The sequence below is a fragment of the Oncorhynchus keta genome, chromosome 25 (genome assembly GCF_023373465.1).
Source record: "Oncorhynchus keta strain PuntledgeMale-10-30-2019 chromosome 25, Oket_V2, whole genome shotgun sequence".
NCBI lineage: Eukaryota > Metazoa > Chordata > Actinopteri > Salmoniformes > Salmonidae > Oncorhynchus > Oncorhynchus keta.
Window position 1 is genome coordinate 7,937,251 of NC_068445.1, and position 24,959 is coordinate 7,962,209.

The window sequence follows — 24,959 nt, forward strand, 5'->3', positions numbered from 1 at the left end:
GTTAAACTATTAGCTTGCCAATGTAACTGTTATGAAAGTTATATTGTCAATTTGTTTTGTTATTTAAATGCAACTTTAAACGTGTACATGACACTGTATCGTTTTGACAATATCGCAATATTATTTTTGCAATCGTTGGCTGTACCTGCAACAAAACTCCATTATTTCTCCTTCATAGCTTGTTCTCCATCTTCTATGTTTTCATATCTTATTTCCATGACTAATCAAAACTCATTTTCACATGGCTCCCTTGTCCCTCTGCAGCAGACATGGTAAACAATATGTTTGGACCATGGAACCGCAATAAAATCTCTATGTTGCTATCGCAATACATATACAAGTGTGAGAATCGCACGTGTTAATGCGTTAGTGTGGGTTTTCAGTGAATTTATGTAAATCACTAAGCTCATCTGCATTTCCTGCAGTGCAGGAAAATTCTCAGCAATGAAAGAGTGATTATATTCAGATCCTACATCTGTAGAATATGATGTTTTCACTTCCCTAATTTTCTCTTCACCTCCCTACCCTAATTTTTCTGTTTTGTCTCATTTAGTTGATTATGCAAACTCTAGAGATCGGCAGCCTAGTGGTTGGTGCGTTGGGCCTGTAACCAAAATGTTGCTGGATCGAATCCCCGAGCTGACACGGTAAACATATGTCATTCTGCACCTGAGCAAGTCACTTAACCCACTGTTCCCCGGGCACCGAAGACGTGATTGTCAATTAAGGCAACCTCCCCGCACCTCTCTGATCAAATCAAAGTTTATTTGTCACGTGCGCCACACGGGTTCACCTAGTGAATGACCTGCAGAGAGCTGGGACCAAAGTAACAAAGCCTACCATCAGTAACACACTACGCCGTCCTGCCAGACATGTCCCCCTGCTTAAACCAGGCCCGTCTGAAGTTTGCTAGAGAGCATTTGGATGATCCAGAAGAAGATTGGGAGAATGTCATATGGTCAGATGAAACCAAAATCGAACTTTTTGGTAAAAACTCAACACGTCGTGTTTGGAGGACAAAGAATGCTGAGTTGCATCCAAAGAACACCATACCTACTGTGAAGCATGGGGGTGGAAACATCATGCTTTGGGGCTGTTTTTCTGCAAAGGGACCAGGACGACTGATCCGTGTAAAGGAAAGAATGAATGGGGCCATGTATCGTGAGATTTTGAGTGAAATCCTCCTTCCATCAGCAAGGGCATTGAAGATGAAACGGGGCTGGGTCTTTCAGCATGACAATGATACCAAACACACCGCCCGGGCAACGAAGGAGTGGCTTCGTAAGAAGCATTTCAAGGTCCTGGAGTGGCCTAGCCAGTCTCCAGATCTCAACCCCATAGAAAATCTTTGGAGGGAGTTGAAAGTCCGTGTTGCCCAGCAACAGCCCCAAAACATCACTGCTCTAGAGGAGATCTGCATGGAGGAATGGGCCAAAATACCAGCAACAGTGTGTGAAACCTTGTGAAGACTTGCAGAAAACGTTTGACCTCTGTCATTGCCAACAAAAAGGTATTCAACAAAGTATTGAGATCAACTTTTGTTATTGACCAAATACTTATTTTCCACCATAATTTGCAAATAAATTCATAAAAAATCCTACAATGTGATTTTCTGGATTTTTTTCTCTAATTTTGTCTGTCATAGTTGAAGTGTACCTATGATGACAATTACAGGCCTCTCATCTTTTTAAGTGGGAGAACTTGCACAATTGGTGGCTGACTAAATACTTTTTTGCCCCACTGTATGTCACAGTGCATTTGCAGGGTTTGAACTCTCAACCTTCTGCACCACATCACACACCATTCACAGCCAACCGTCTTAGCCAACAGATCAAGGAAGTGGAACTCCGGGAATGTGGTGCCACCAATGTACTCCAGCCATCATGTTATGGGCAAGATTTACATCCACAAACTGAAATGGCTGTGTGTTTGTTTGTGACCCGCCTTCACGCCAAAAGACTCCCCACTGATCTAAGCCTAAGAATTAGCAAGTTACTGTACAGGTCTCGGGCAAGGCTACTCTGTTATATTGATGACAGACAATAATACTTCCACATCTGTTTAACCATACTAGATTTACAATCAGAGATACACAATCAAGTCATTTCTGCTTCTGCTTCAATGGAACATTGTGAACTTTTAATCCGCCCTCCGTAGTGATATTCAAAGCTCCTCTGTCTGCACAGCTGTGCGTGTGTGTCTGTGTCTTTGTGTTCTCTAGGCAGGCACCACCTCTCTTTGTGCAGGGTAATATGTCCTCAGAGGAAAGACTCATTACAACAGGAAATTAGTGCTATCTGGGCTTCTCTCTATGCAGGCTGATTCCCCAGATGTAGAGCAGTGGCAGTGCTAGGAGATGTCCCCGTATTCACCAGGGTCAGAGTTATCAGTCATCTGGGGTGCAGGTCTGATGTTGTCCCTGCGAGGACAGCCTGTGTCCAGGTCAGCAAGGGGGAAACCACGGTTTCGATAAAACCAAACCCTTCAAATGAGTCATACTCTGACCCCCCCTCCCGCTTTTTCCCCCTGAAGCTGTGGCTGCACGAGTGAGGTTTCTGCTATATCTGACGTCACTGACTCAATTGCAGGTGTCGTATGGTGCCAGCCTCGACGAAACATGAAAAGCCGGCGACACTGTGTTTTCACGCTCTCTCTTTCTCCATTCACATCTCAAGAGATTTGATTACAAAGCCAGGCTGTGAGGTGGGCCCCAGAAGTGTGGGTATAGTAGCCCACTCACCTAACCACCCAACCTCAACCCTCTTCAGCCCTATCCATCTGAGATCAGCTTGATGCAAGCTGGGTGACTCATTCATCTAACTTGGCGTGTACTCTTGGCACGCACTCATCTCATTCTCTCTCACTCTCTCCTTTCCTCCTTCCCTCCACCCCTCTGATCTCTTACCAATGTTGAAAAAATGCAGTAGAAATTGACTGGTAAATCCTTTCCTCGTTTCCGTAGACTAGTGGTTTTATCGAGAATGTCTGAGTGTCTCCCTCTGTCATTCACAGGTGAAGCAGATCATGGAGGAGGCTGTCACCAGGAAGTTTGTACATGAAGACAGCAGCCACATTGTCTCGTTTTGTGGTGAGTTTCAACTATTGGGACATATTTGTTCATTAATCACCTAAAAATATCATCTTTGGTCATTGTGCCAATCAGAAGGAACAGGTCTCCTGTCGGACATGAGTCAGACAGCTTCCATTGGCCAGGTGTTTTTTCAGATGTACACTGAGTGGACAAAACATTAAGAACACATGCACTTTCCATTACATAGACTGACCAGGTGAAACCAGGTGAAGGTATGATCCGTTATTGATGTAATTTGTTAAATCCACTTCAATCATTGTAGATGATTTTTTCCTAGGGAGTTTTTCCTAGCCACCGTGCTTTTACACCTGCATTGTTTGCTGTTTGGGGTTTTAGGCTGGGTTTCTGTACAGCACCTTGAGATATCAGCTGATGTACGAAGGGCTATATAAATACATTTGATTTGATTTGATGAAGGGGAGGAGACTGATTAAAGAAGGATTTTTAAGCCTTGAGACAATTGAGACATGGATTGTGTATGTTTAGCATTCAGAGGGGGAATGGAAAAGACAAAATATTTAAGTGCCTTTGAATGTGGTATGGTAGTACATGCAAGGCACACCGGTTTGTGTCAAGAACTGCAACGCTGCTGGGTTTTTCACACTCATCAGTTTCCCGTGTGTATCAAGAATGGTCCACCACCCAAAGGACATCCAGCCAACTTGACACAACTGTAGGAAGCATTGGAGTCAACACGGGCCAGTATCCCTGTGAAACGCTTTCAACACCTTGTAGAGTCCATGCCCTGACGAATTGAGACTGTTCTGAGGGCAAAAGGGGGGTGCAACTGAATTTTAGGAATGTGTTGCTAATGTTATATACACTCTTATTATATTTGGTATAAGAATAATATTGGTTTCCCATTTTCTGGTATCTTAAAATATGTCTATAAAACCTGACATCGCAAAGAAAATCTGTCAGAATCACGTCATTGCAACTATTGCTGGGAAGCCTCTTATGTAACACAGGCAGGGAACAAGGTCGTAGAGCCCTGTGAAGAGTTTAGGTGATTTAGGTTAAAAAAAAAGGCTTGTTGTAAGCATAAGGATAGGTGATAATGGCAATCTGTTGCACTGCATTGGGGTGTGAAAGAATCATCTCACAGTCACTGACGTGGGGGAGGGTGGGTTACATGTTAGTCATCAAGCCTCACTGACATCCTTACCGAGGTTCGCAGGCTATTTTATCAACTGATAAAAGTGGCAAAGGAAAATACCAAATCTGCATATCACTTCAACCTGTGGGTGGAACGTTTGAGCGGCTGCTAGCTGACAACTGTGAGATCCATCTCTAAGGAAAGGCTCTCCCTTCCCACAGCAACAGTAGAGTAGCTTGCCTTTTAACAGACCTGGAAGTAAGAGCTTTCCCTCGAGCTCATACACCGTGGTGGGTGTTAGCTCCCCCTTGCACCCACCCCCCCCGAAAGGCTCTCTGTGTTGTTGTGGCTCTTTTACTCACACATATTCTACTCTGCTCACGTTGTACACCAAGCTGTCACAATAGAGATGTGTCTGTGCAGAGATCACAGGATGGACTGGCAGGGCGAGGGGTGGAGGAGAGGACTTGCTTGGGCAGGTCACCAGGGAGTAATTAGCCTCTATCATCATGGTCACATTTTACAAGTCGCTAAGGCAGGAGCGCCTGGGAAAATGTCAAGCGTTAGCCGTTTGACACGTCTCTTCATCCTTTTCTCCTCACCAAAAGAGCTATTATTCGTTTCACTGCTGTGACCGAGATGGTCAACAGTCATCCAATTGTTAATTAAGCTTAGTATTAAAGGTGTGGCCGTGGACGTAGCCTGAGTCCGATCTGTTTCTGCTCTTTTGCCAACTCCATAAGGCACCCAGGATTTTGGCACGTTGAAGAATTCATCTAAGCCAATATGGTGGTTGGCCATATTTAGAATGTGTTCATGTCATTGTGCTGAAATCGCCTGTGAGTGTAGCACTAGATGAGCCGGTCCGGGTCAGTAGCAACACACACGGAGTCCCCTAATGTGTTCTGTTGCCACAGACACATGCTGATTAGGGGTCATTACTTCCGTAGCTGTGATGACCTTTTTAATAAGAGTGCCTGTGTAGAGAGAGGACCGGGTCCAGCCACTCATTTCCTGTGACTGCTTCAACCACAGGGTATGTTTGACGCGGTGAATATTGCTTTGGTTGCATCGTCCCCGGGTTATGTTGAGCCAAAGTATCACAAAGCCAAGTAGGTTTCACCCTCTGGAATATTGTTTTCAATATTTGAAATTGTTTTGTAATAGCTGGAAAGACAAGGGGCATCCTATTGAGACCTCTTGAGTTTTATTACAAATGGCGCTTCTCTCTCCCCTGTAATAATAAGGAAAAGACAACAGAGATAATGAGAAAGGAAGAGAGAGAGAATAGATACTGTATCAGTGAGTGTATGCAGAAAACTGCTCCAACATTACAATTACAAAGCTACTGAACAACTGGAAAATATGATAACTCTGATTACATGGTTTCATTTATTATTTGCAGATCTGTGTAAACTTTAGTTGTTGCTATTTCTATACATGATAAGTTTAGTTATTCAGTGCAATAATGGACATGGTATGATAATGATTTTCATATGGGCTATGTTATGAGGATACTGTAGAGCCGGTGGGCTAAGTTGGTATAAAAAAAAATGCATCGCAGGTTGACATTTTTTAGGAAGTCGTGGTCAGGTTTTATTATCTCAATATCAAATCGTTTTTGGTACCTTACTGTGATTGCTTTCAATTAAAATGATAAAAACAAATATACCAACATTGCTTCGTAGCAAAGAGCAGTTTCTCAAGCAAGAATTTTGGTAGGACTGTCTGGGAGTGGTCTGAGTGGAGAATGGAAAATGGAAAACTAGCAGTTATTGGCAGAGGGGTTTGGAACTCTCTTACTTATTGGCCTATTAGGGCTGTCCCCGACCCCCAAAAATGTTGGTTGACCAATCGATTGGTTAAAATGTTAAAAGTGAATTATTCCATATATAGATGTTTGAATAAAATCAACTATATGTAGGCTGCTTTGTCTGATGCTTTAAGCACGGCAATTAAAAATAAAGACACACAAAATACCCTAAAGAGGGAGCCAGAGATAAATATAGCCTAACCAGAAGAAAAACAACCTGTCTCTCCTCCTCCTTCCGTTGCTACTGGCCTTAGCAGATTCTGCCATTATGCTCTTGAAGTTGCTGGTAATAGGCTACACCAGCGGTCGGCAACCTTTTGCATTTGGAGTGCCATGTTATCGTACATTTCTACACATCTGCGTGCCACTTATGATTTTCATATGCACATTTCCTTGGAACAGTTTCATTTCATTTATAATAATGTCGAAATATCTCAATCAATGTCATGTGGTTAATCAAAATTCTATCTAAATGAAAATGATACAAATGTAAAAGTATTGCCATTGCCAATATGTAATATGTCAAAATAAAAAGCCTATGTAAAGCCAACAAATAAAAACATTGCAGGTACAAAATATATTGATACAAATAAAAATCCTATAAATCACATTGGCTACGCATGGCCTGTCTGCAAGGAACTTGAAACATTGTATCAACTATTATCTTGGATCTGGCCTGAAGCTCACACTAGCAAACTTGGAACATTTTATAAACATCTCTGGGCCCTGGAGTTTCTTGGAGACAGTGATCTCTGGACAGACACAGCTTTAGGCTAATTGCACAAGGGATTCTTTTCATTTTTAATTTAACTAGGCAAGTCAGTTAAGAGCTAATTCTTATTTACAATGATGGCCTACTCCAGCAGTGCTGGGCCAATTGTGCACTGCCCAATGGGACTCCCAATCACAGCCAGATGTGATATAGCCTGGATTCAAACCAGGTACTATAGTGGCACCTCTTGCACTGACATGCAGTGCCTTAGACCGCTGCGCCACTCGGGAGCCCCATAAGAAGTAATAATAAGGGATAAGAAGTAATCAGGTGGGCCCTTTTTATGTCATGTCCACTGGATCAAGGCCTGACATTTTTTCCCCTTTCATGCTGAGTGGTTATCGAAAGAGAGAGCTGGAAAGATTTTTCAAATAGGCTATGTTGTGGAGCTAGTGTCATTGTCTATAGATGTGAAAACAGACTTTGTTTACTTGCTTTTTGAGGTGAAGAAAAAATTACTTTGAGAAGCTCCACGGTGATGGTGAGTTAAGTCAATCAGAAATAGTATCAGATCCCCAAATGGGCACATTTACGCGGAGGCCAGGTAGCCTAGGCCTAGTTCTATGCGTAATCCGGTGCATGTCTGTACTCAAGATGGACAGGAGCACTCCAAACAACAGACAATGAAATATGAAAATAACGAAATAAACCCAAACTTTTTCCTCACAAGTGTAGCCTAGGTTGTGCGCTCTGCAAACAACATGCCCACTTCTGCAATGACAACGGTAAGACTAATAATAATATAATTGAATTCATTAACAGAAATTTCTGTAACCAAACAAACGTTGTAGATGAGAACTTAAAATGATGCTGCACTAGTAAAGTACTAGTGATACTAATCCTCCGCAATGTACAGGTGTCTCGTGTACCATCGTTTTGCTTTTAGATATTTGCCACTGCTCGACAAAAAAATCTTGATCGACCAAACAAGTGGACTAAATGGGGTCAACCCTATGGGCTACTCACTAATCTACCGCATGACGATGTCACCATGGACTAAGAGGGCATTATCATAGTTTTCACAATATTATTCCAACCTCATAGTGTGGAAATTATATATAAAACATAGGGAAATCACGTTTTTGACTGCACTTGTCCTTTAACATGTATTTTTGTAGTCCTAAAAAAAGACGCCTTTATCCTGTTGTAATCTAGTTAGAGAGAGAGAGAGAGCCCTCCACTGCGCTCTCAGTCCCAGTGCTGAAGCTCTCCATCAGCAGGGGTTTCCATGACGACCATGGCCTTCCCCATGTGAGCAGAACAACAGGATTAGTCCTGAGAGAGAGCTCAAATGTCAACACCGCTCAAGGCATGCCACATAGGCCTTATAGGAAGATGTGTGTCTCTGTACTGTATGGATGTGTGTGTCTGTGCTCTTGTATTTACTGCAAAGCTCACGTTTATGGATAACTTGACAAAAATGATTGGCTTCTTTGAGCCACTCATAAGAGCCTCAAGCCGCAAAGCTTTGTCTGAAGTGTCTATCATGCGGCTGAGTCATAATTACACAGAAGTTACCCACTAGGCACGAACTGGTTGAATCAACACTGTTTCAACGTAATTTGTCATCCTATTGTGAAGTGGAATCGACATGGAAAATTTGGATTTAAAAAAACAAACTTGTAACCAAAATTCTACATAGACAAACCTTGTTGAAAATATGCTGAATTTGTACCTTTCTAACAACATCAGATCTTCAACGGTTAAATACACTATCAGAAGAAGAAAAAAATTGGGCAGCACTTCCTACTGGAGCATTGACCTATCTACAGCAAACTTTTGGTCTCCCATCCAGAGTTTTAACCACACCCAGTTTAGCTATGCCATCTGTCACTGACTATTACCAATGTGCTATCGTGAGAATGATTGTTGAGAGATCTCCACTGAAAAAACTAAATAGATTCACTGTTGCTATCGAAGTCATTCCAAAGGGTAGGTTTAACAGAGCAAATGAAATGTGACAATAGTTTATCACCCATAACATCAATGACGCTATTTAGGCCTGTATGGCATTTGTAAAGTCATCAACAGTTATTGTTTTCAATTCAACAAAAAAAAATGACAATACAATTTGGCCAAGGCAATGTTCCCTAGCGCAGTAGCCCGAGACTGCCGCGCAGCTCCCCTGGACTGCCGGTGCAGAAATATTAGCCCACAGAGAGATTGAACTTTCTAGAGCAGTGGTCACCAACCGGTAGATCGTGATCCAAGGCGTTCCTAGTTGACTGCCAAACATTTCTGTTAAAAACCCAACGATAAAGCCCTGTGTTCCTATTATTATTTTATTCGTCTCGGGCTGTTGGGCAGGTAGGCGAACTGTTGCGATTTTGAACCATTTCATGTGTCTGAAGGTACAAGCTCTGCCTTCCCGGCGGGCCCAGAGAGCAAATCAAGTGCACTATAGGCCTACCGCTAGCCAATCGGATGGCTCAGATGACCGTGTACGCAGTAAGGTAGAGGGTATAAAAGAAAGCTACAGCAAAGTTGATAGTGTGTGATCTCAAAACGTTTAAAACCATGACCAGAGAGAGGCTGTCAACGAATACAACAAAGAGATGCTGTTTAAGATCTTACTCAGCACTGTCAACACTTTGTATTCAACACTTTTATAAGCCATAAAATGCGCTTTCTTCCTATTTCTTTGAAAAGCAAGTCAGGTAAATTTTTAAAAATTGTCTTAAAGGGGCAGTTCTGTATTTTGAGACTTGCTTGAATAAGCTAAGTAGCGAATAGGCAGAGGGTAGCATTATTTGTCTGATTCTCTGTAATAATGGCATGGGAATAATAATGCATTTCATTTTGTCTGAAGGACAAGTGGATAAACAGGTTCATGTTTTCTCAAAAGTCTCATGGATTGTAGGCCTACATTGAACAACACACATTGGCTGCAACTGTAGGCTGAATGATAGAACAGCTATTTCCATGTTAAAATGTTAAGGGATGTGATTTTCTTCATTGATTTTGATGGTAGGCCACTCGGGTAGGCCTACATTATGATCAAATAGCTACAGTAGCCTACTTGACCACTGTTAAAACTGTAACTTAAAGTGGCTAAAGCCTCAGTGTTCACAGTAAACGCATGCTGGAAGAAGCACAGAATTTTCAAAACGATCAAGTTTGTGCTCAGCAGACCTGAAATTTGCTCAGAGCTAAAAAATAAAATAAAAATGAGTGGGAATATTTGCCCTAGGGTTTCAACCTCTGATTTCAAATGTAATGATATTTAGTGATATTGAATTGTCGAAACAACCATAAATCAACATTTGAAGGAGATTTATCTTCTGCTTGGATAACTCCATCTGTGCCACTGACTTAGTCTGGCGTTAAGTCCAGTTTGTCTACAACCAAACACAATTCAATATCACTTATTACAATAAATATCCTGTTAACTTGTCGACAAGTTAACAAATAATACAAGTAAAGGAAAATGCAGAACGTAACCTTGTCATCATGATGAATAATTTCAGTGAACTGTCCTGTGGTGTTTCCCATCAATCTTTAGAAGTTACTATTATTTGTGTGTGTGTGTGTGTGTGTGTGTGTGTGTGTGTGTGTGTGTGTGTGTGTGTGTGTGTGTGTGTGTGTGTGTGTGTGTGTGTGTGTGTGTGTACACAGCTGCGGTGGAGGCTTGCGTTCTACATGGGCTTAAGCGGCGAGCGGCGGGATTCCTGCGTAGCAATAAAATAGCAGCGCTCTTCATGAAGGTGGGGAAGAGCTTCACCCCGGCAGAGGAGCTGTGCAGGAAGGCTCAGGAGCTGGAACAGATCATTGAGAGCAAGTGAGAGCACACTCACACACACACACACACACACACCATATCCACACACACACACCACCGGATCCCTGTACAGACAGACTGTAGCACTCAAAATCAAAGAGCTGTTACTGTATAGTACTTCTAACAAGTCCTCGTCACGATTTCTGTCATACAGCATCTACTCACACATATTTATAGTTTACTGATGCAACAAAGATGTAACATACTGTAATAGAAAGGAAACTTCTGGGTTCCTCCTTCCCTCAGGCGGAACCAAAGCATGCCCAACCAGGACAGCGTACGGAGACTGCCCAGGCTGTCGAGCCTCAGCCCGCAGGTGGTCAGAAACCTGTGGATCCGCACGGCCCTCTTCGAGAAGGTGCTGGACAAGATCGTGCTCTACCTCGTGGAGAACAGCAGGTGAGTCATATTAGGGGGGGGGATGGCATGGTCTCCTGCAAGGAGGAGGAAATTAAAATGCAGAAATTCATGGCTCACCTCCATCACATCTTTATGTTCCAGTAAATTCTACGAAAAAGAGGCCATTCTGATGGATCCGGTGGACGGACCCATTCTGGCCTCTTTGTTAGGTAACATTGTTAAGCTTTTACTCACATACATCTCATCTCAGACATTATATCAGTGTAGGGAAGGGGATTCTACTCACACAGGGCACCAATTGATGTAAGGGATTCTCCTCACGCGCATCTTTACATGCCATTGTTCTGTACTCTGGCAGTGGGGCCCTGTGCCTTGGAGTACACGAAGATGAAAACGGCGGACCACTTCTGGACAGACCCCTCAGCAGACGAGCTGGTCCAGAGACACCGCATCCACAGTGGTCACTGCAGACAGGACTCCCCCACCAAGAGGCCTGCCCTTTGTGTAAGGTTCCTGGGAAGAGTAGGGGTCTGAATCTCATCCAACAAGTCTACCAAACTCCCCCAAATAGGATTGTCCATATAAGTCGCTTTATTGATTATTTCACAACTTTGTTTGGCTGACACTGCACATAATTAGCTCAGTTATCGGTGACCAATCCTGTCATTGAAGCCAACCTCAGCTTCTCTCTTTCAGTAGAAGACCTGCTGTTGTCAATGCATTAAGGAGCACAGTGCGTCCCGTGAGAGAGGACAAGAGTGTATTTTCATATTGTCACTGACCCCTGCAACTAGAAACATCTCCCCACGTATCCCACTCCCATGCCACGTTGACAATGGAGAGTTGCTTATTGCAGCATTGTATCTTTTTTTACCACAGAGGCAAATGTAATGGGCGTTGTCAACACAAACAAAGTGGCGAGATGGTTTCCCATTTAGTTTTTCTTCAAGCAAGCAAATGCAAGAGTAGCAACCTGACTCAAACACAGGGCTTAAAAGGGTTCTTACAAGAGCTGAATAAGTTGAATCATCGCTAATTCATTCCCAGTGGATCATTTTTGTGGTAAATAGTATCAAACAAACTAAATGCGCAAAATGAACAATATGTTTTACATTTAACTAGGCAAGTCAGTTAAGAACAAATTCTTATTTACAATGACAGCCTAGAAACAGTGGGTTAAGCTGCCTTGTTCAGGGGCAGAATGACAGATTTGACCTTGTAAACTCGGGGATTCGATCTAGCAACCTTTCGGTTACTGGCCCAACGCTCTAATCACTAGGCTACCTGCCGCCCCAATATGGCACAATACATACATTTTGTACCATTGATGTGTAGGGTGTCCAATCAAAAATGCATATTTTAACCAATGGATAAAATGATATAATAATTGTGTAGATCATTCTCTAAGAAAATGAATGGTCCAAACCTCATGTCTCTATCATACCCCATTCAAAAGGTATCTGAGTTTTTACCCGTGTAGGGATGGTCAAAATTAGGGTGACTAAGTTAGAGGCCAGAGGAAAAAAGTTTTAAAACATCTGTAAAATAGCAGCCCGTCAGCAAGGCTGGATGCCGTGTGAGAATTAAGGCTACCTGTGAGGCTCACCATTGAACTCGTCATCTTTCTTCTCAAATCCAGAGGACATAAAATAATATAGAGTTAAGATAGATATCGATTTCGAGATATTAAATGCAGCATTTTCATGTTTTACTATACGATGTTCATATTAAAGGGATACTTTGGGATTTTGGCAATGAGGCAGATGAACTCGTGGACACCGTATTTATGTCTGTATGCAGTTTGAAGGAAGTTGCTAACTAGCGTTAGTGCAATGCGCTAATGCTAGTTAGCGTAGGCTCGCAAAACTACCTCCAACTTCCTTAATACTGGCCATAAAAATGGTATTCATGAGTTCATCTGACTCTGGGGAAGTAGATAAATGGCCTCCTTGCCCTAATTCTAAAGTATCGAATTAATGTGAAGTTCCTGTTCCTTTTCACAAAAACAAGCGTATCTCTGTGAAATGTCAGCGGAGCACTGAGCGTACCAAAAGCTTTTTATTTCCAAAGCCTTTTACACTTAATTCATGCTAATTTTGCTATTTGTGACCCACGGAAACAACTTGGAAGATGACGACAAAATGAAAAATCCCAAAAAGTTTCACTGCAACCCTCTGTCAACAGACATCGGTGCTTATTAGCGGATGTATTAGATTACGAATATATAAGGAAGTGAAATGTCATCACCAAATCACGTTTTCACCTACAAACTAATTTGCCAATATAGGGAAGCTGGATGGTTGGATGGAGTGGAATGGGGGTAAAAACATACACATTGTCTGCATTTCCAGATCCAGAAGAGACATTCAAGTAGCAGCATTGATGAGCGGCCTTCCCCCTCGCCCTCAGCCCGGGACTATGTGGAGTCACTGCACCAAAACAACAGAGCCACCCTGCTGTTTGGAAAGAACAACGTGCTGGTGCAGCCGGTAAACATTTCATCCTTCTCCCATCTCTAGGAGTGTTCTACGTACTGTACAAATAAGAAATTAGCATCTCTAGATATGCTCAGAGCCATATAAAATATGTAGAGAGATTGGTCATATTGTCGTTGCTTGTCAGTGCCCGGACTCCTCCATATTTATGATAGCTTTCAGAAACTCTCAAATATTCAGTGAAAGTGAATACACCCGTTGTTAACACCACAAAACAGTAGACCCATTTGGAGACACATTTCTAATGCCAATCTGTAACAAAAAGTGTTAAACTATGAAAGTGTCAAACATTTCTTCATAGTTCACTATAGAAAACAGATCGTCAAACTAATATCCTTCTTGCTGTTACAGAGAGATGACATGGAGGCTATCCCAGGATACCTTTCTCTCCACCAGACCGCCGACATCATGACGCTGAAGTGGACGCCCAATCAGCTGATGAACGGCTCTGTGGGAGACCTGGACTATGAGCACAGGTGTGGAGAGCAATTCACTAACGATCATGTCTCTTATTTATGTACGTCAAGATGGCACAACAGAGCGATGACATGCACCACCTGTGTGTTGTAGTTATTGTCTACAATTGGTGCAGCAGCTCAGTGTCACTAAATCATGCAGCGTGTCTGTCTGAGTGAGACTCAGGAGGGCTCTCTGTCCTGGGGTCAACTCTGGAGAGGGGGATATAATGAGGGTTGCTTTCAGGGGCAGCAGGGGAACGGTTTTGATGGGGAAATGTTCATGCATATTTCAAATCAACCAGTCTTATTATTTTAGTGACTGTGGTTCTTAGGCCGTAAAGTTTGTGGCTGTATTAACCTTTTCACACGTGAGTTCCAAAATCTCCTAATGGTCGCCCCCAAGGCGCAAGTTTTTTTTTTTTATGCAGGTGATGTCAGAATGCACTCACTGTTCCAAAATGTGATTGTTATGCCACATGACAGTTAACCCACGCTGCCCTCAAACCAAGGCCCGCTGCCTGCCAATTATCTATAGGCGATGTTTCAACTTGTCAATTATATTCTAACAACTTTTATTTTCTAACAACAATTTGAATTGAGGTGTGTTCCGCCTCCTCATTAATTCACATAGACGTAGCCCATTTCACTGCTGTGGACCATTTACGTTTGAGGCATTACTGAACTCTTTTGACGAGAGCCCAAGCACAAACTTTTTCCTCCCTGGCACATTTTCCATCTGGCACGCCCGCATTGCCTTCACTACTAATAATATGTGTGTGTTCCTATCAAAGTTAAGTTATTATTACGTTATCTTTCTTTTTTATATTATTTTATATTATTACGTTATCTTTATTATTACGTTTATCTTTAGAGTTTATGTATATCGTGTTGTCGTTTCTACTGTAGCACACTGTATGTATGGAGCATAATGTATTTACTGTTTTATTCACGTTTTCAAGTACTGGTGACAAATCATGCATTCCGATTCTTGCATAGATTGTAATGGACACATATGATGTCTGTAAAATACTTTTTGGAAGGTTGTACTGATTATGATGAGCTTATGCTAAGCTCATTTCCAGCTATGTGTAGCTCCATATTTGTTGACGTGCAATGCATTCTGGTTGTCACGTAAATGTCTGTCAGACCAAAGATGTTATAACAAAACGAAGTGAAGGGATGGTTCACTCGTCTTTCGAGTAAAGTGAATGACGGAAGTGAATGATGGTAGACGACACCCCCCCCTTCAACATGCATACTGTAAACAGACCCAACTCATCTTGTAACCTCTTGTAACCTCTTTTTTTTTACTAACATGGCGGTGTGCACAAACGACGCATCGTCAGATAACTTTCGATTTTGAATCAATTATTTAGATCACTGGTGAGGTCACCCGTGATGTGATGAATTGTAAATAGTTATTGCTATTAGCTAATTCATATAACGTAGCCTACATTTTCCAGTTTGGATGAGAATTGTGTGGTACTGTTGCTACTGCTATGAATGTCTGAACATTGCATCCAAAAATAAACTGCTCACACTGAGGACATAACGTTTCTGTGAAAAAACAGTGTGGCCAGCTCAAACGCTGACTGTTGCGTCAACCGTAACTAGACATTCTAAAGCAGTGTTCTAATCACAACGGTTTGAGCGTACGCTGCAGGGACCACTGTAGAATGATCACACCTGTATGTTCGTACGTGTCAAAGTGTTAAAGAACATGTCAAACACGCATCTGGTTCTTTGCCCCACATTCTCAATGTACAATATAATACCCCTCACTCCACTTACTTATGCAAAATACTGAACCCCAACTTAAATCGATTCTACATTCAGTAACACCGATCATATTCAGAGTTCTACAGACACCAAGAGTAATACAATACACATATCCCATTGGCCAACGTTGTTGTTCAGCTCATTGTTGCTAGGTGAGTGATGTCTCAATAACCCCAGCTTTGATTCCATCTCTTTCAGTGTGTACTGGGATTACGCTATGACCATCCGTCTGGAGGAAATTGTTTATTTGCACTGTCATCAGCAGGGTAGGTTCACCAGCAGAGGCTAGTGGATGTTAAACATTCAGAGGACAGGCTCAGTGTAATGTCTGGAATGTAATTGGCGTGTCTTTTATGGAGCTCGTCTGCTAGCTACTGATATCAACAACAGCGAGTTCTGGTTTGTTTATCCATTTGTTCATATCCTTACAATGGATAATCCATTTGCACATTTTCTTCATAATGATTTTCCCATAAAAACTGCAATAATAGGTTTAAAAGGTCCATAAAAGATATAATATTGTTTCTGCAGTGGACAGCGGGGGCACGGTTGTGCTGGTGAGCCAGGACGGCATCCAGAGACCCCCGCTGCGCTTCCCTAGAGGGGGGCATCTGCTCCAGTTCCTCTCCTGCCTGGAGAATGGCCTCTTGCCCCATGGCCAGCTGGATCCTCCACTCTGGTCCCAGAGAGGAAAGGTCAGCCCTGGATGTCTACTCATAAGGGACTATCTGAGGGGTGACACGTGGGGGGATGCTCTGTTTAGTCATCCAACAGTTCAATACAACCATGTGAATGGGGGGGTCCCTGACAGAGCTAAATATTATTTAATTTAATTATTCAAAATTTTTTTTGGGGGGGGGAATATTGGGTTATTTTGGAACATGCACATCAATGATATGTATATGCACTGTATATACACTTGACTGATAGGGGGGCGCACTATTGAAGCCACCGTGACTCCATCTTTGCACTCTTCCACTATTATAAAATATATTTTTAAAGCTATAGAAATGCATTTCTTAATGTCTACATTAGTTTTTACAACATGTACTCTATTACAGACACCGTAATTCTTTTACATTATATTATGTGAACTAAACATATAAATGTAAATATATTTTTCAAAAATCCTTAATGTTACTTTCCTCACTAAAACAAAAAAATACTTAAATACATGTAATTTTGTCAGATAAACATTGGATTGAAATACTGTAGAATTACATTCATTCCTATGGAGACTGCTCCTACTGGGGAGTACCAATATGGCTGAATGCTCCTACTGGGGAGTACCAATATGGCTGAATGCTCCTACTGGGGAGTACCAATATGGCTGAATGCTCCTACTGGGGAGTACCAATATGGCTGAATGCTCCTACTGGGGAGTACCAATATGGCTGAATGCTCCTACTGGGGAGTACCAATATGGCTGAATGCTCCTACTGGGGAGTACCAATATGGCTGAATGCTCCTACTGGGGGGGAGTACTGGGGAGTACCAATATGTCTGAATGCTCCTACTGGGGAGTACCAATATGTCTGAATGCTCCTACTGGGGAGTACCAATATGTCTGAATGCTCCTACTGGGGAGTACCAATATGTCTGAATGCTCCTACTGGGGAGTACCAATATGTCTGAATGCTCCTACTGGGGAGTACCAATATGTCTGAATGCTCCTACTGGGAGTACCAATATGTCTGAATGCTCCTACTGGGGAGTACCAATATGGCTGAATGCTCCTACTGGGGAGTACCAATATGGCTGAATGCTCCTACTGGGGAGTACCAATATGTCTGAATGTTCCTACTGGGGAGTACCAATATGGCTGAATGTTCCTACTGGGGAGTACCAATATGGCTGAATGCTCCTACTGGGGAGTACCAATATGGCTGAATGCTCCTACTGGGGAGTACCAATATGTCTGAACCTACTGGGGAGTACCAATATGGCTGAATGTTCCTACTGGGGAGTACCAATATGTCTGAATGTTCCTACTGGGGAATACCAATATGGCTGAATGCTCCTACTGGGGAGTACCAATATGGCTGAATGCTCCTACTGGGGAGTACCAATATGTCTGAATGCTCCTACTGGGGAGGGGGAGTACCAATATGGCTGAATGCTCCTACTGGGGAGTACCAATATGTCTGAATGCTCCTACTGGGGAGTACCAATATGTCTGAATGTTCCTACTGGGGAGTACCAATATGAATGTTCCTACTGGGGAGTACCAATATGGAGGACTGCTCCTACTGGGGAGTACCAATATGTCTGAATGCTCCTACTGGGGAGTACCAATATGGCTGAATGCTCCTACTGGGGAGTACCAATATGGTTCCTACTGGGGAGTACCTGTGTTCCTACTGGGGAGTACCAATATGGAATGTTCCTACTGGGGAGTACCAATATGGCTGAATGTTCCTACTGGGGAGTACCTGAATACTGGGGAGTACCAATATGTCTGAATGCTCCTACTGGGGAGTACCAATATGTCTGAATGCTGAATCCTACTGGGGAGTACCAATATGGCTGAATGCTCCTACTGGGGAGTACCAATATGGCTGAATGCTCCTACTGGGGAGTACCAATATGGCTGAAATGGGGAGTACCAATATGGCTGAATGCTCCTACTGGGGAGTACCAATATGGCTGAATGCTCCTACTGGGGAGTACCAATATGGCTGAATGCTCCTACTGGGGAGTACCAATATGGCTGAATGCTCCTACTGGGGAGTACCAATATGGCTGAATGCTCCTACTGGGGAGTACCAATATGGCTGAATGCTCCTACTGAATGGGGAGTACCAATATGGCTGAATGCTCCTACTGGGGAGTACCAATATGGCTGAATGCTCCTACTGGGGAGTACCAATATGTCTGAACCTACTGGGGAGTACCAATATGGCTGAATGCTCCTACTGGGGAGTACCAATATGTCTGAATGCTCCTACTGGGGAGTACCAATATGGCTGAATGCTCCTACTGGGGAGTACCAATATGGCTGAATGCTCCTACTGGGGAGTACCAATATGGCTGAATGCTCCTACTGGGGAGTACCAATATGGCTGAATGCTCCTACTGGGGAGTACCAATATGGCTGAATGCTCCTACTGGGGAGTACCAATATGGCTGAATGCTCCTACTGGGGAGTACCAATATGGCTGAATGCTCCTACTGGGGAGTACCAATATGGCTGAATGCTCCTACTGGGGAGTACCAAATGGCTGAATGCTCCTACTGGGGAGTACCAATATGGCTGAATGCTCCTACTGGGGAGTACCAATATGGCTGAATGCTCCTACTGGGGAGTACCAATATGGCTGAATGCTCCTACTGGGGAGTACCAATATGGCTGAATGCTCCTACTGGGGAGTACCAATATGGCTGAATGCTCCTACTGGGGAGTACCAATATGGCTGAATGCTCCTACTGGGGAGTACCAATATGGCTGAATGCTCCTACTGGGGAGTACCAATATGGCTGAATGCTCCTACTGGCTGAATGGGGAGTACCAATATGGCTGAATGCTCCTACTGACCAATATGGCTGAATGCTCCTACTGGGGAGTACCAATATGGCTGAATGCTCCTACTGGGGAGTACCAATATGGCTGAATGCTCCTACTGGGGAGAATGGCTGAATGCTCCTACTGGGGAGTACCAATATGGCTGAATGCTCCTACTGGGGAGTACCAATATGAATGCTCCTACTGGGGAGTACCTGAACTGGGGAGTACCAATATGGCTGAATGCTCCTACTGGGGAGTACCAATATGGCTGAATGCTCCTACAATGGCTGAATGCTCCTACTGGGGAGTACCAATATGGCTGAATGCTCCTACTGGGGAGTACCAATGGCTGAATGCTCCTACTGAATGCTCCTACTGGGGAGTACCAATATGGCTGAATGCTCCCTACTGGGGAGTACCAATATGGCTGAATGCTCCTACTGGGGAGTACCAATATGGCTGAATGCTCCTACTGGGGAGTACCAATATGGCTGAATGCTCCTACTGGGGAGTACCAATATGGCTGAATGCTCCTACTGGGGAGTACCAATATGGCTGAATGTTCCTACTGGGGAGTACCAATATGGCTGAATGTTCCTACCGGGGAGTACCAATATGGCTGAATGCTCCTACTGGGGAGTACCAATATGGCTGAATGCTCCTACCGGGGAGTACCAATATGGCTGAATGCTCCTACTGGGGCGTACCAATATGGCTGAATGCTCCTACTGGGAGTACCAATATGGCTGAATGCTCCTACTGGGGAGTACCAATATGGCTGAATGCTCCTACTGGGGAGTACCAATATGGCTGAATGAGTACTGGGGAGTACCAATATGGCTGAATGCTCCTACTGGGGAGTACCAATATGGCTGAATGCTCCTACTGGGGAGTACCAATATGGCTGAATGCTCCTACTGGGGAGTACCAATATGGCTGAATGCCTCTGGGGAGTACCAATATGGCTGAATGCTCCTACTGGGAGTACCAATATGGCTGAATGCTCCTACTGGGGAGTACCAATATGGCTGAATGCTCCTACTGGGGAGTACCAATATGGCTGAATGCTCCTACTGGGGAGTACCAATATGGCTGAATGCTCCTACTGGGGAGTACCAATATGGCTGAATGCTCCTACTGGGGAGTACCAATATGGCTGAATGCTCCTACTGGGGAGTACCAATATGGCTGAATGCTCCTACTGGGAGTACCAATATGGCTGAATGTCCTACTGGGGAGTACCAATATGGCTGAATGCTCCTACTGGGGAGTACCAATATGGCTGAATGCTCCTACTGGGGAGTACCAATATGGCTGAATGCTCCTACTGGGGAGTACCAATATGGCTGAATGCTCCTACTGGGGAGTACCAATATGGCTGAATGCTCCTACTGGGGAGTACCAATATGGCTGAATGCTCCTACTGGGGAGTACCAATATGGCTGAATGCTCCTACTGGGGAGTACCAATATGGCTGAATGCTCCTACTGGGGAGTACCAATATGGCTGAATGCTCCTACTGGGGAGTACCAATATGGCTGAATGCTCCTACTGGGGAGTACCAAATGGCTGAATCCTACTGGGGAGTACCAATATGGCTGAATGTCCTACTGGGGAGTACCAATATGGCTGAATGCTCCTACTGGGGAGTACCAATATGGCTGAATGCTCCTACTGGGGAGTACCAAATGAATGCTCCTACTGGGGAGTACCAATATGGCTGAAACTGGGGAGTACCAATATGGCTGAATGCTCCTACTGGGGAGTACCAATATGGCTGAATGCTCCTGGGGAGTACCTGGGGAGTACCAAATGGCTGAATGCTCCTACTGGGGAGTACCAATATGGCTGAATGCTCCTACTGGGGAGTACCAATATGGCTGAATGCTCCTACTGGGGAGTACCAATATGGCTGAATGCTCCTACTGGGGAGTACCAATATGGCTGAATGCTCCTACTGGGAGTACCAATATGTCTGAATGCTCCTACTGGAGAGTACCAATATGGCTGAATGCTCCTACTGGGGAGTACCAATATGGCTGACCGGTGGCTTCAAAGCCTCTCAATGGCCAATACATAGCGTCAGCAATCCAGGGTTAAAACACCCCTTGCATAGATGTCACATTTTTGCTGCCTTAAAATTAAATGTAAAAAGGGATCAAATTGGATGTTTTTCCATCAGATCTACACAACCTGATCCACATGTTCAAAGTGAAAGAAAAAGTATAAAAAATTATAGAAGTACAGAAAAAGGTTTTCCTCTAGCTTTTTCCCTGTGCTTATTTATTTTGATCCTGACAAACTCCTGATGTCCCTACCAGTGAGAAGCGTACCTACAGTGGGGAGAACAAGTATTTGATAACCTGCACAATCGGCAGTGTTTCCTACTTACAAATCATGTAGAGGTCTGTAATTTTTATCATAGGTACACTTCAACTGTGAGTGACGGAATCTTAAACAAAAATCCAGAAAATCACATTGTATGATTTCTAAGTAATTAATTAGCATTTTATTGCATGACATAAGTATTGGATCACCTACCAACCAGTAAAAATTCCGGCTCTCATAGACCTGTTAGTTGTTCTTTAAGAAGCCCCCCTGTTCTCCACTCATTACCTGTATTAACTGCACCTGTTTGAACTCGTTACCTGTATAAAAGACACCTGTCCACACACTCAATCAAACAGACTCCAACCTCTCCACAATGGCCAAGACCAGAGAGCTGTGTAAGGACATCAGGGATAAAATTGTAGACATGCACAAGGCTGGGATGGGCTACAGGATAATAGGCAAGCAGCTTGGTGAGAAGGCAACAACTGTTGCCGCAATTATTAGAACATGGAAGAAGTTCAAGTTGATGGTTAATCACCCTCGGTCTGGGGCTCCATGCAAGATCTCACCTTGTGGGGCTTCAATGATCATGTGGAAGGTGAGTGATCAGCCCAGAACTACACAGCAGGACGTGGTCAATGATCTGAAGAGAGCTGGGACCACAGTCTCAAAGAAAACCAGGTCCCAGCGCATGTCCAGGCCTGTGAAGTTTGCCAATGACCATCTGAATGATCCAGAGGAGGAATGGGAGAAGGTCATGTGGTCTGATGAGACAAAAATAGAGCTTTTTGGTCTAAACTCGCCGTGTTTGGAGGAAGAAGAAGGATGAGTACAACCCCAAGAACACCATCCCAACCTCGAAGCATGGAGGTGGAAACATCATTCTTTGGGGATGCTTTTCGGCAAAGGGGACAGGACGACTGCACCGTATTGAGGGGAGGATGGATGGGGCCATGTATCGCGAGATCTTGGCCAACAACCTCCTTCCCTCAGTAAGAGCATTGAAGATGGGTCGTGGCTGGGTCTTCCAGCATGACAACGACCCGAAACACACAGCCAGGGCAACTAAGGAGTGGCTCCGTAAGAAGCATCTCAAGGTCCTGGAGTGGCCTAGCCAGTCTCCAGACCTGAACCCAATAGAAAATCTTTGGAGGGAGCTGAAAGTCCGTATTGCCCAGCGACAGCCCCGAAACCTGAAGGATCTGGAGAAGATCTGTATGGAGGAGTGGGCCAAAATCCCTGCTGCAGTGTGTGCAAACCTGGTCAAGAACTACAGGAAACGTATGATCTCTGTAATTGCAAACAAAGGTTTCTGTACCAAATATTAAGTTCTGCTTTTCTGATGTATCAAATACTTATGTCATGCAATAAAATGCAAATGAATTACTTGTTCTCCCCACTGCATAACAAGATGCTACCACCACAATACTTAAAAATAAACACTGTGATGTGTTTTATTGGATTTGTCCTTAACCTGCAGCTTTTATTTTAAGCCAAAAGGTTTATTTATTTGCCACGAAGTCTTTCAGTATTACTTAAGGGCCCTTTTGCAAACATTAATGGATGACTTGAAATATATATTTTTTTAGCACAGGCTTCCTTCTTTTCACTTTGTAAAAAAATCCAGTAATGTGAAGTGAATGCAATGTTGTTGATCCCTTTTATATTTTCAAGTATTGTGGGGGCAGCATCATGTTTTGAGTATGCTTGTCACCAGCAGGGGCTGGGGAGTTTGTCAGGATCAAAATAATGTGAAAGGAGCAAAACCTAGATTAAAACTTGCCCCAGTCTCCTGAATACACAACCCTGGGATATAATTACATTTTTCAGCAGGACAATTCCCCCCTCAAATTATGCCAAAGAAACCAGAATGGCTTTCCAAGAGGTGTTGAGTGTTCCTGAGGGGTCCAGTCTCAGTCCTGACATTTTATCTTCTTGAAAATCCAAGACAAATGTTGAATATTGCTGTCCATTAATGATTCCCAACCGAATTTACCGATATTGAGACATTTTTACAAAAACAGTGCATCTGGAAAGTATTCAGACCCGTTGACTTCCACATGTTACGTTACAGCCTTATTCTAAAATTGATTAAATAGTTTTTTCCCCCCTCAATCTACACACAATACCCCATAATGACAAAGCAGCCTTCAGACCCTTTACTCAGTGCTTTGTTGAAACAACTTTGGCAGCGATTACAGCCTTGAGTCTTCTTGGGTATGACGCTACAAGCTTGGCACACCTGTATTTGCGTAGTTTCTACCATTCTTCTCTGCAGATCCTCTCCAACTCTGTCAGGTTGGATGGGGAGCGTCACTGCAAAGCTATTTTCAGATCTCTCCAGAGATGTTCGATCGGGTTCAAGTCTGGCCTCTGGCTGGGCCACTCAATGACATTCAGAGACTTGTCCTGAAACCACTACTGCTTTTTCTAGGCTGTGTGCTTAGGATCATTGTCCTTTTGGAAGGTGAACCTTCGCCCCAGTCCAAGGTCCTGAGCACTCTGGAGCAGGTTTTCATCAAGGATCTCTCTGTACTTTACTGCGTTCAACTTTCCCTCGATCCTGACTAGTCTCCCAGTCCCTGCTGCTGAAAAACATTGCCACAGCATGATGCTGCCACCACCATGCTTTACTGTAGGGATGGTGCCAGGTTTCCTCCAGATGTGACACTTGGCATTCAGGCCAAAGAGTTCAATCTTGGTTTCATCAGACCAGAGAATCTTGTTTCTAATAGTCAGAATTCTTTAAGTGCCTTTTGGCAAACTCCAAGTGGGCTGTCATGTGCCTTTTGCTGAGGAGTGGCTTCCATCTGGCCACTCTACCATAAAGGACTGATTTGGTGGGGTTCTGCAGAGATAGTTGCCCCTCTGGAAGGTTCTCCCATCTCCACAGAGGAACTCTCTGGAGCTCTGTCAGAGTGACCATTAGCTTCTTGGTCACCTCCCTGACCAAGGCCCTTCTCCCCCGATTGCTCAGTTTGGCCGGGCGGCCAGCTCTAGGAAGAGTCTTGGTGGTTCCAAATGTTTCCATTTAAGAATGCTGCAGACAATCCTGTCTCAGAGCTCTACGGACAATACCTTCGACCTCATGGCTTGGTTTTTTCTCTGACTTGCACTGTCAACTGTGGGACCTTATATAGACGTGTGTGTCTTTTGAAATCATGTCCAATCAATGGAATCAAGTTGTAGAAACATCTCAAGGATGATCAATGGAAACTGGATGCACCTGAGCTCAATTTTGAGTCTCATAGGAAAAGGTCTGAATACTTTTATTTTTAATACATTTGGAAACATTTCTAGAAGTAGTTGGTACCCTTTTTTGCTGCCATAGCAGCCTCCACTCTTCTGGGAAGTCTTTCCACTAGATGTTGGAACATTGCTGCAGGGACTTGCTTCCATTCAGCCACAAGCATTAGTGAGGTCGGGCACTGATGTTGGGTGATTAGGCCTGGCTCGCAGTCAGCGTTCCAATTCATCTCAA

At 43.6% G+C, this 24,959-nt stretch overlaps 1 protein-coding gene and 1 long non-coding RNA gene across 4 annotated transcripts in view; one reads left to right on the forward strand and one right to left on the reverse strand.

Annotated features, from left to right (window-relative positions):
* LOC118358072 (small G protein signaling modulator 1-like) overlaps positions 1-24,959 on the forward strand; it is a 101,288-nt gene that overhangs the window by 44,332 nt on the left and 31,997 nt on the right. For all 3 annotated transcript variants that reach the window (XR_008078806.1, XM_035735501.2, XM_052478572.1), the window contains exons 3-11: positions 3,013-3,088; positions 10,388-10,550; positions 10,797-10,949; positions 11,052-11,119; positions 11,269-11,414; positions 13,262-13,399; positions 13,757-13,881; positions 15,841-15,908; positions 16,174-16,337. Coding sequence is in view for 2 of the 3 variants with exons in the window: in XM_035735501.2 (XP_035591394.2) it covers positions 3,013-3,088; positions 10,388-10,550; positions 10,797-10,949; positions 11,052-11,119; positions 11,269-11,414; positions 13,262-13,399; positions 13,757-13,881; positions 15,841-15,908; positions 16,174-16,337 (1,101 nt within the window). In the remaining variant the exon portion in view is untranslated. The remainder of the gene's footprint in view (positions 1-3,012; positions 3,089-10,387; positions 10,551-10,796; positions 10,950-11,051; positions 11,120-11,268; positions 11,415-13,261; positions 13,400-13,756; positions 13,882-15,840; positions 15,909-16,173; positions 16,338-24,959) is intronic.
* On the reverse strand, positions 10,387-11,333 carry LOC118358073 (uncharacterized). The gene is made up of 3 exons (XR_004820414.2): positions 11,197-11,333; positions 10,757-10,984; positions 10,387-10,527 (listed from the first exon to the last, which is right to left on the reverse strand). It is a non-coding gene; the product is annotated as an uncharacterized LOC118358073 (long non-coding RNA).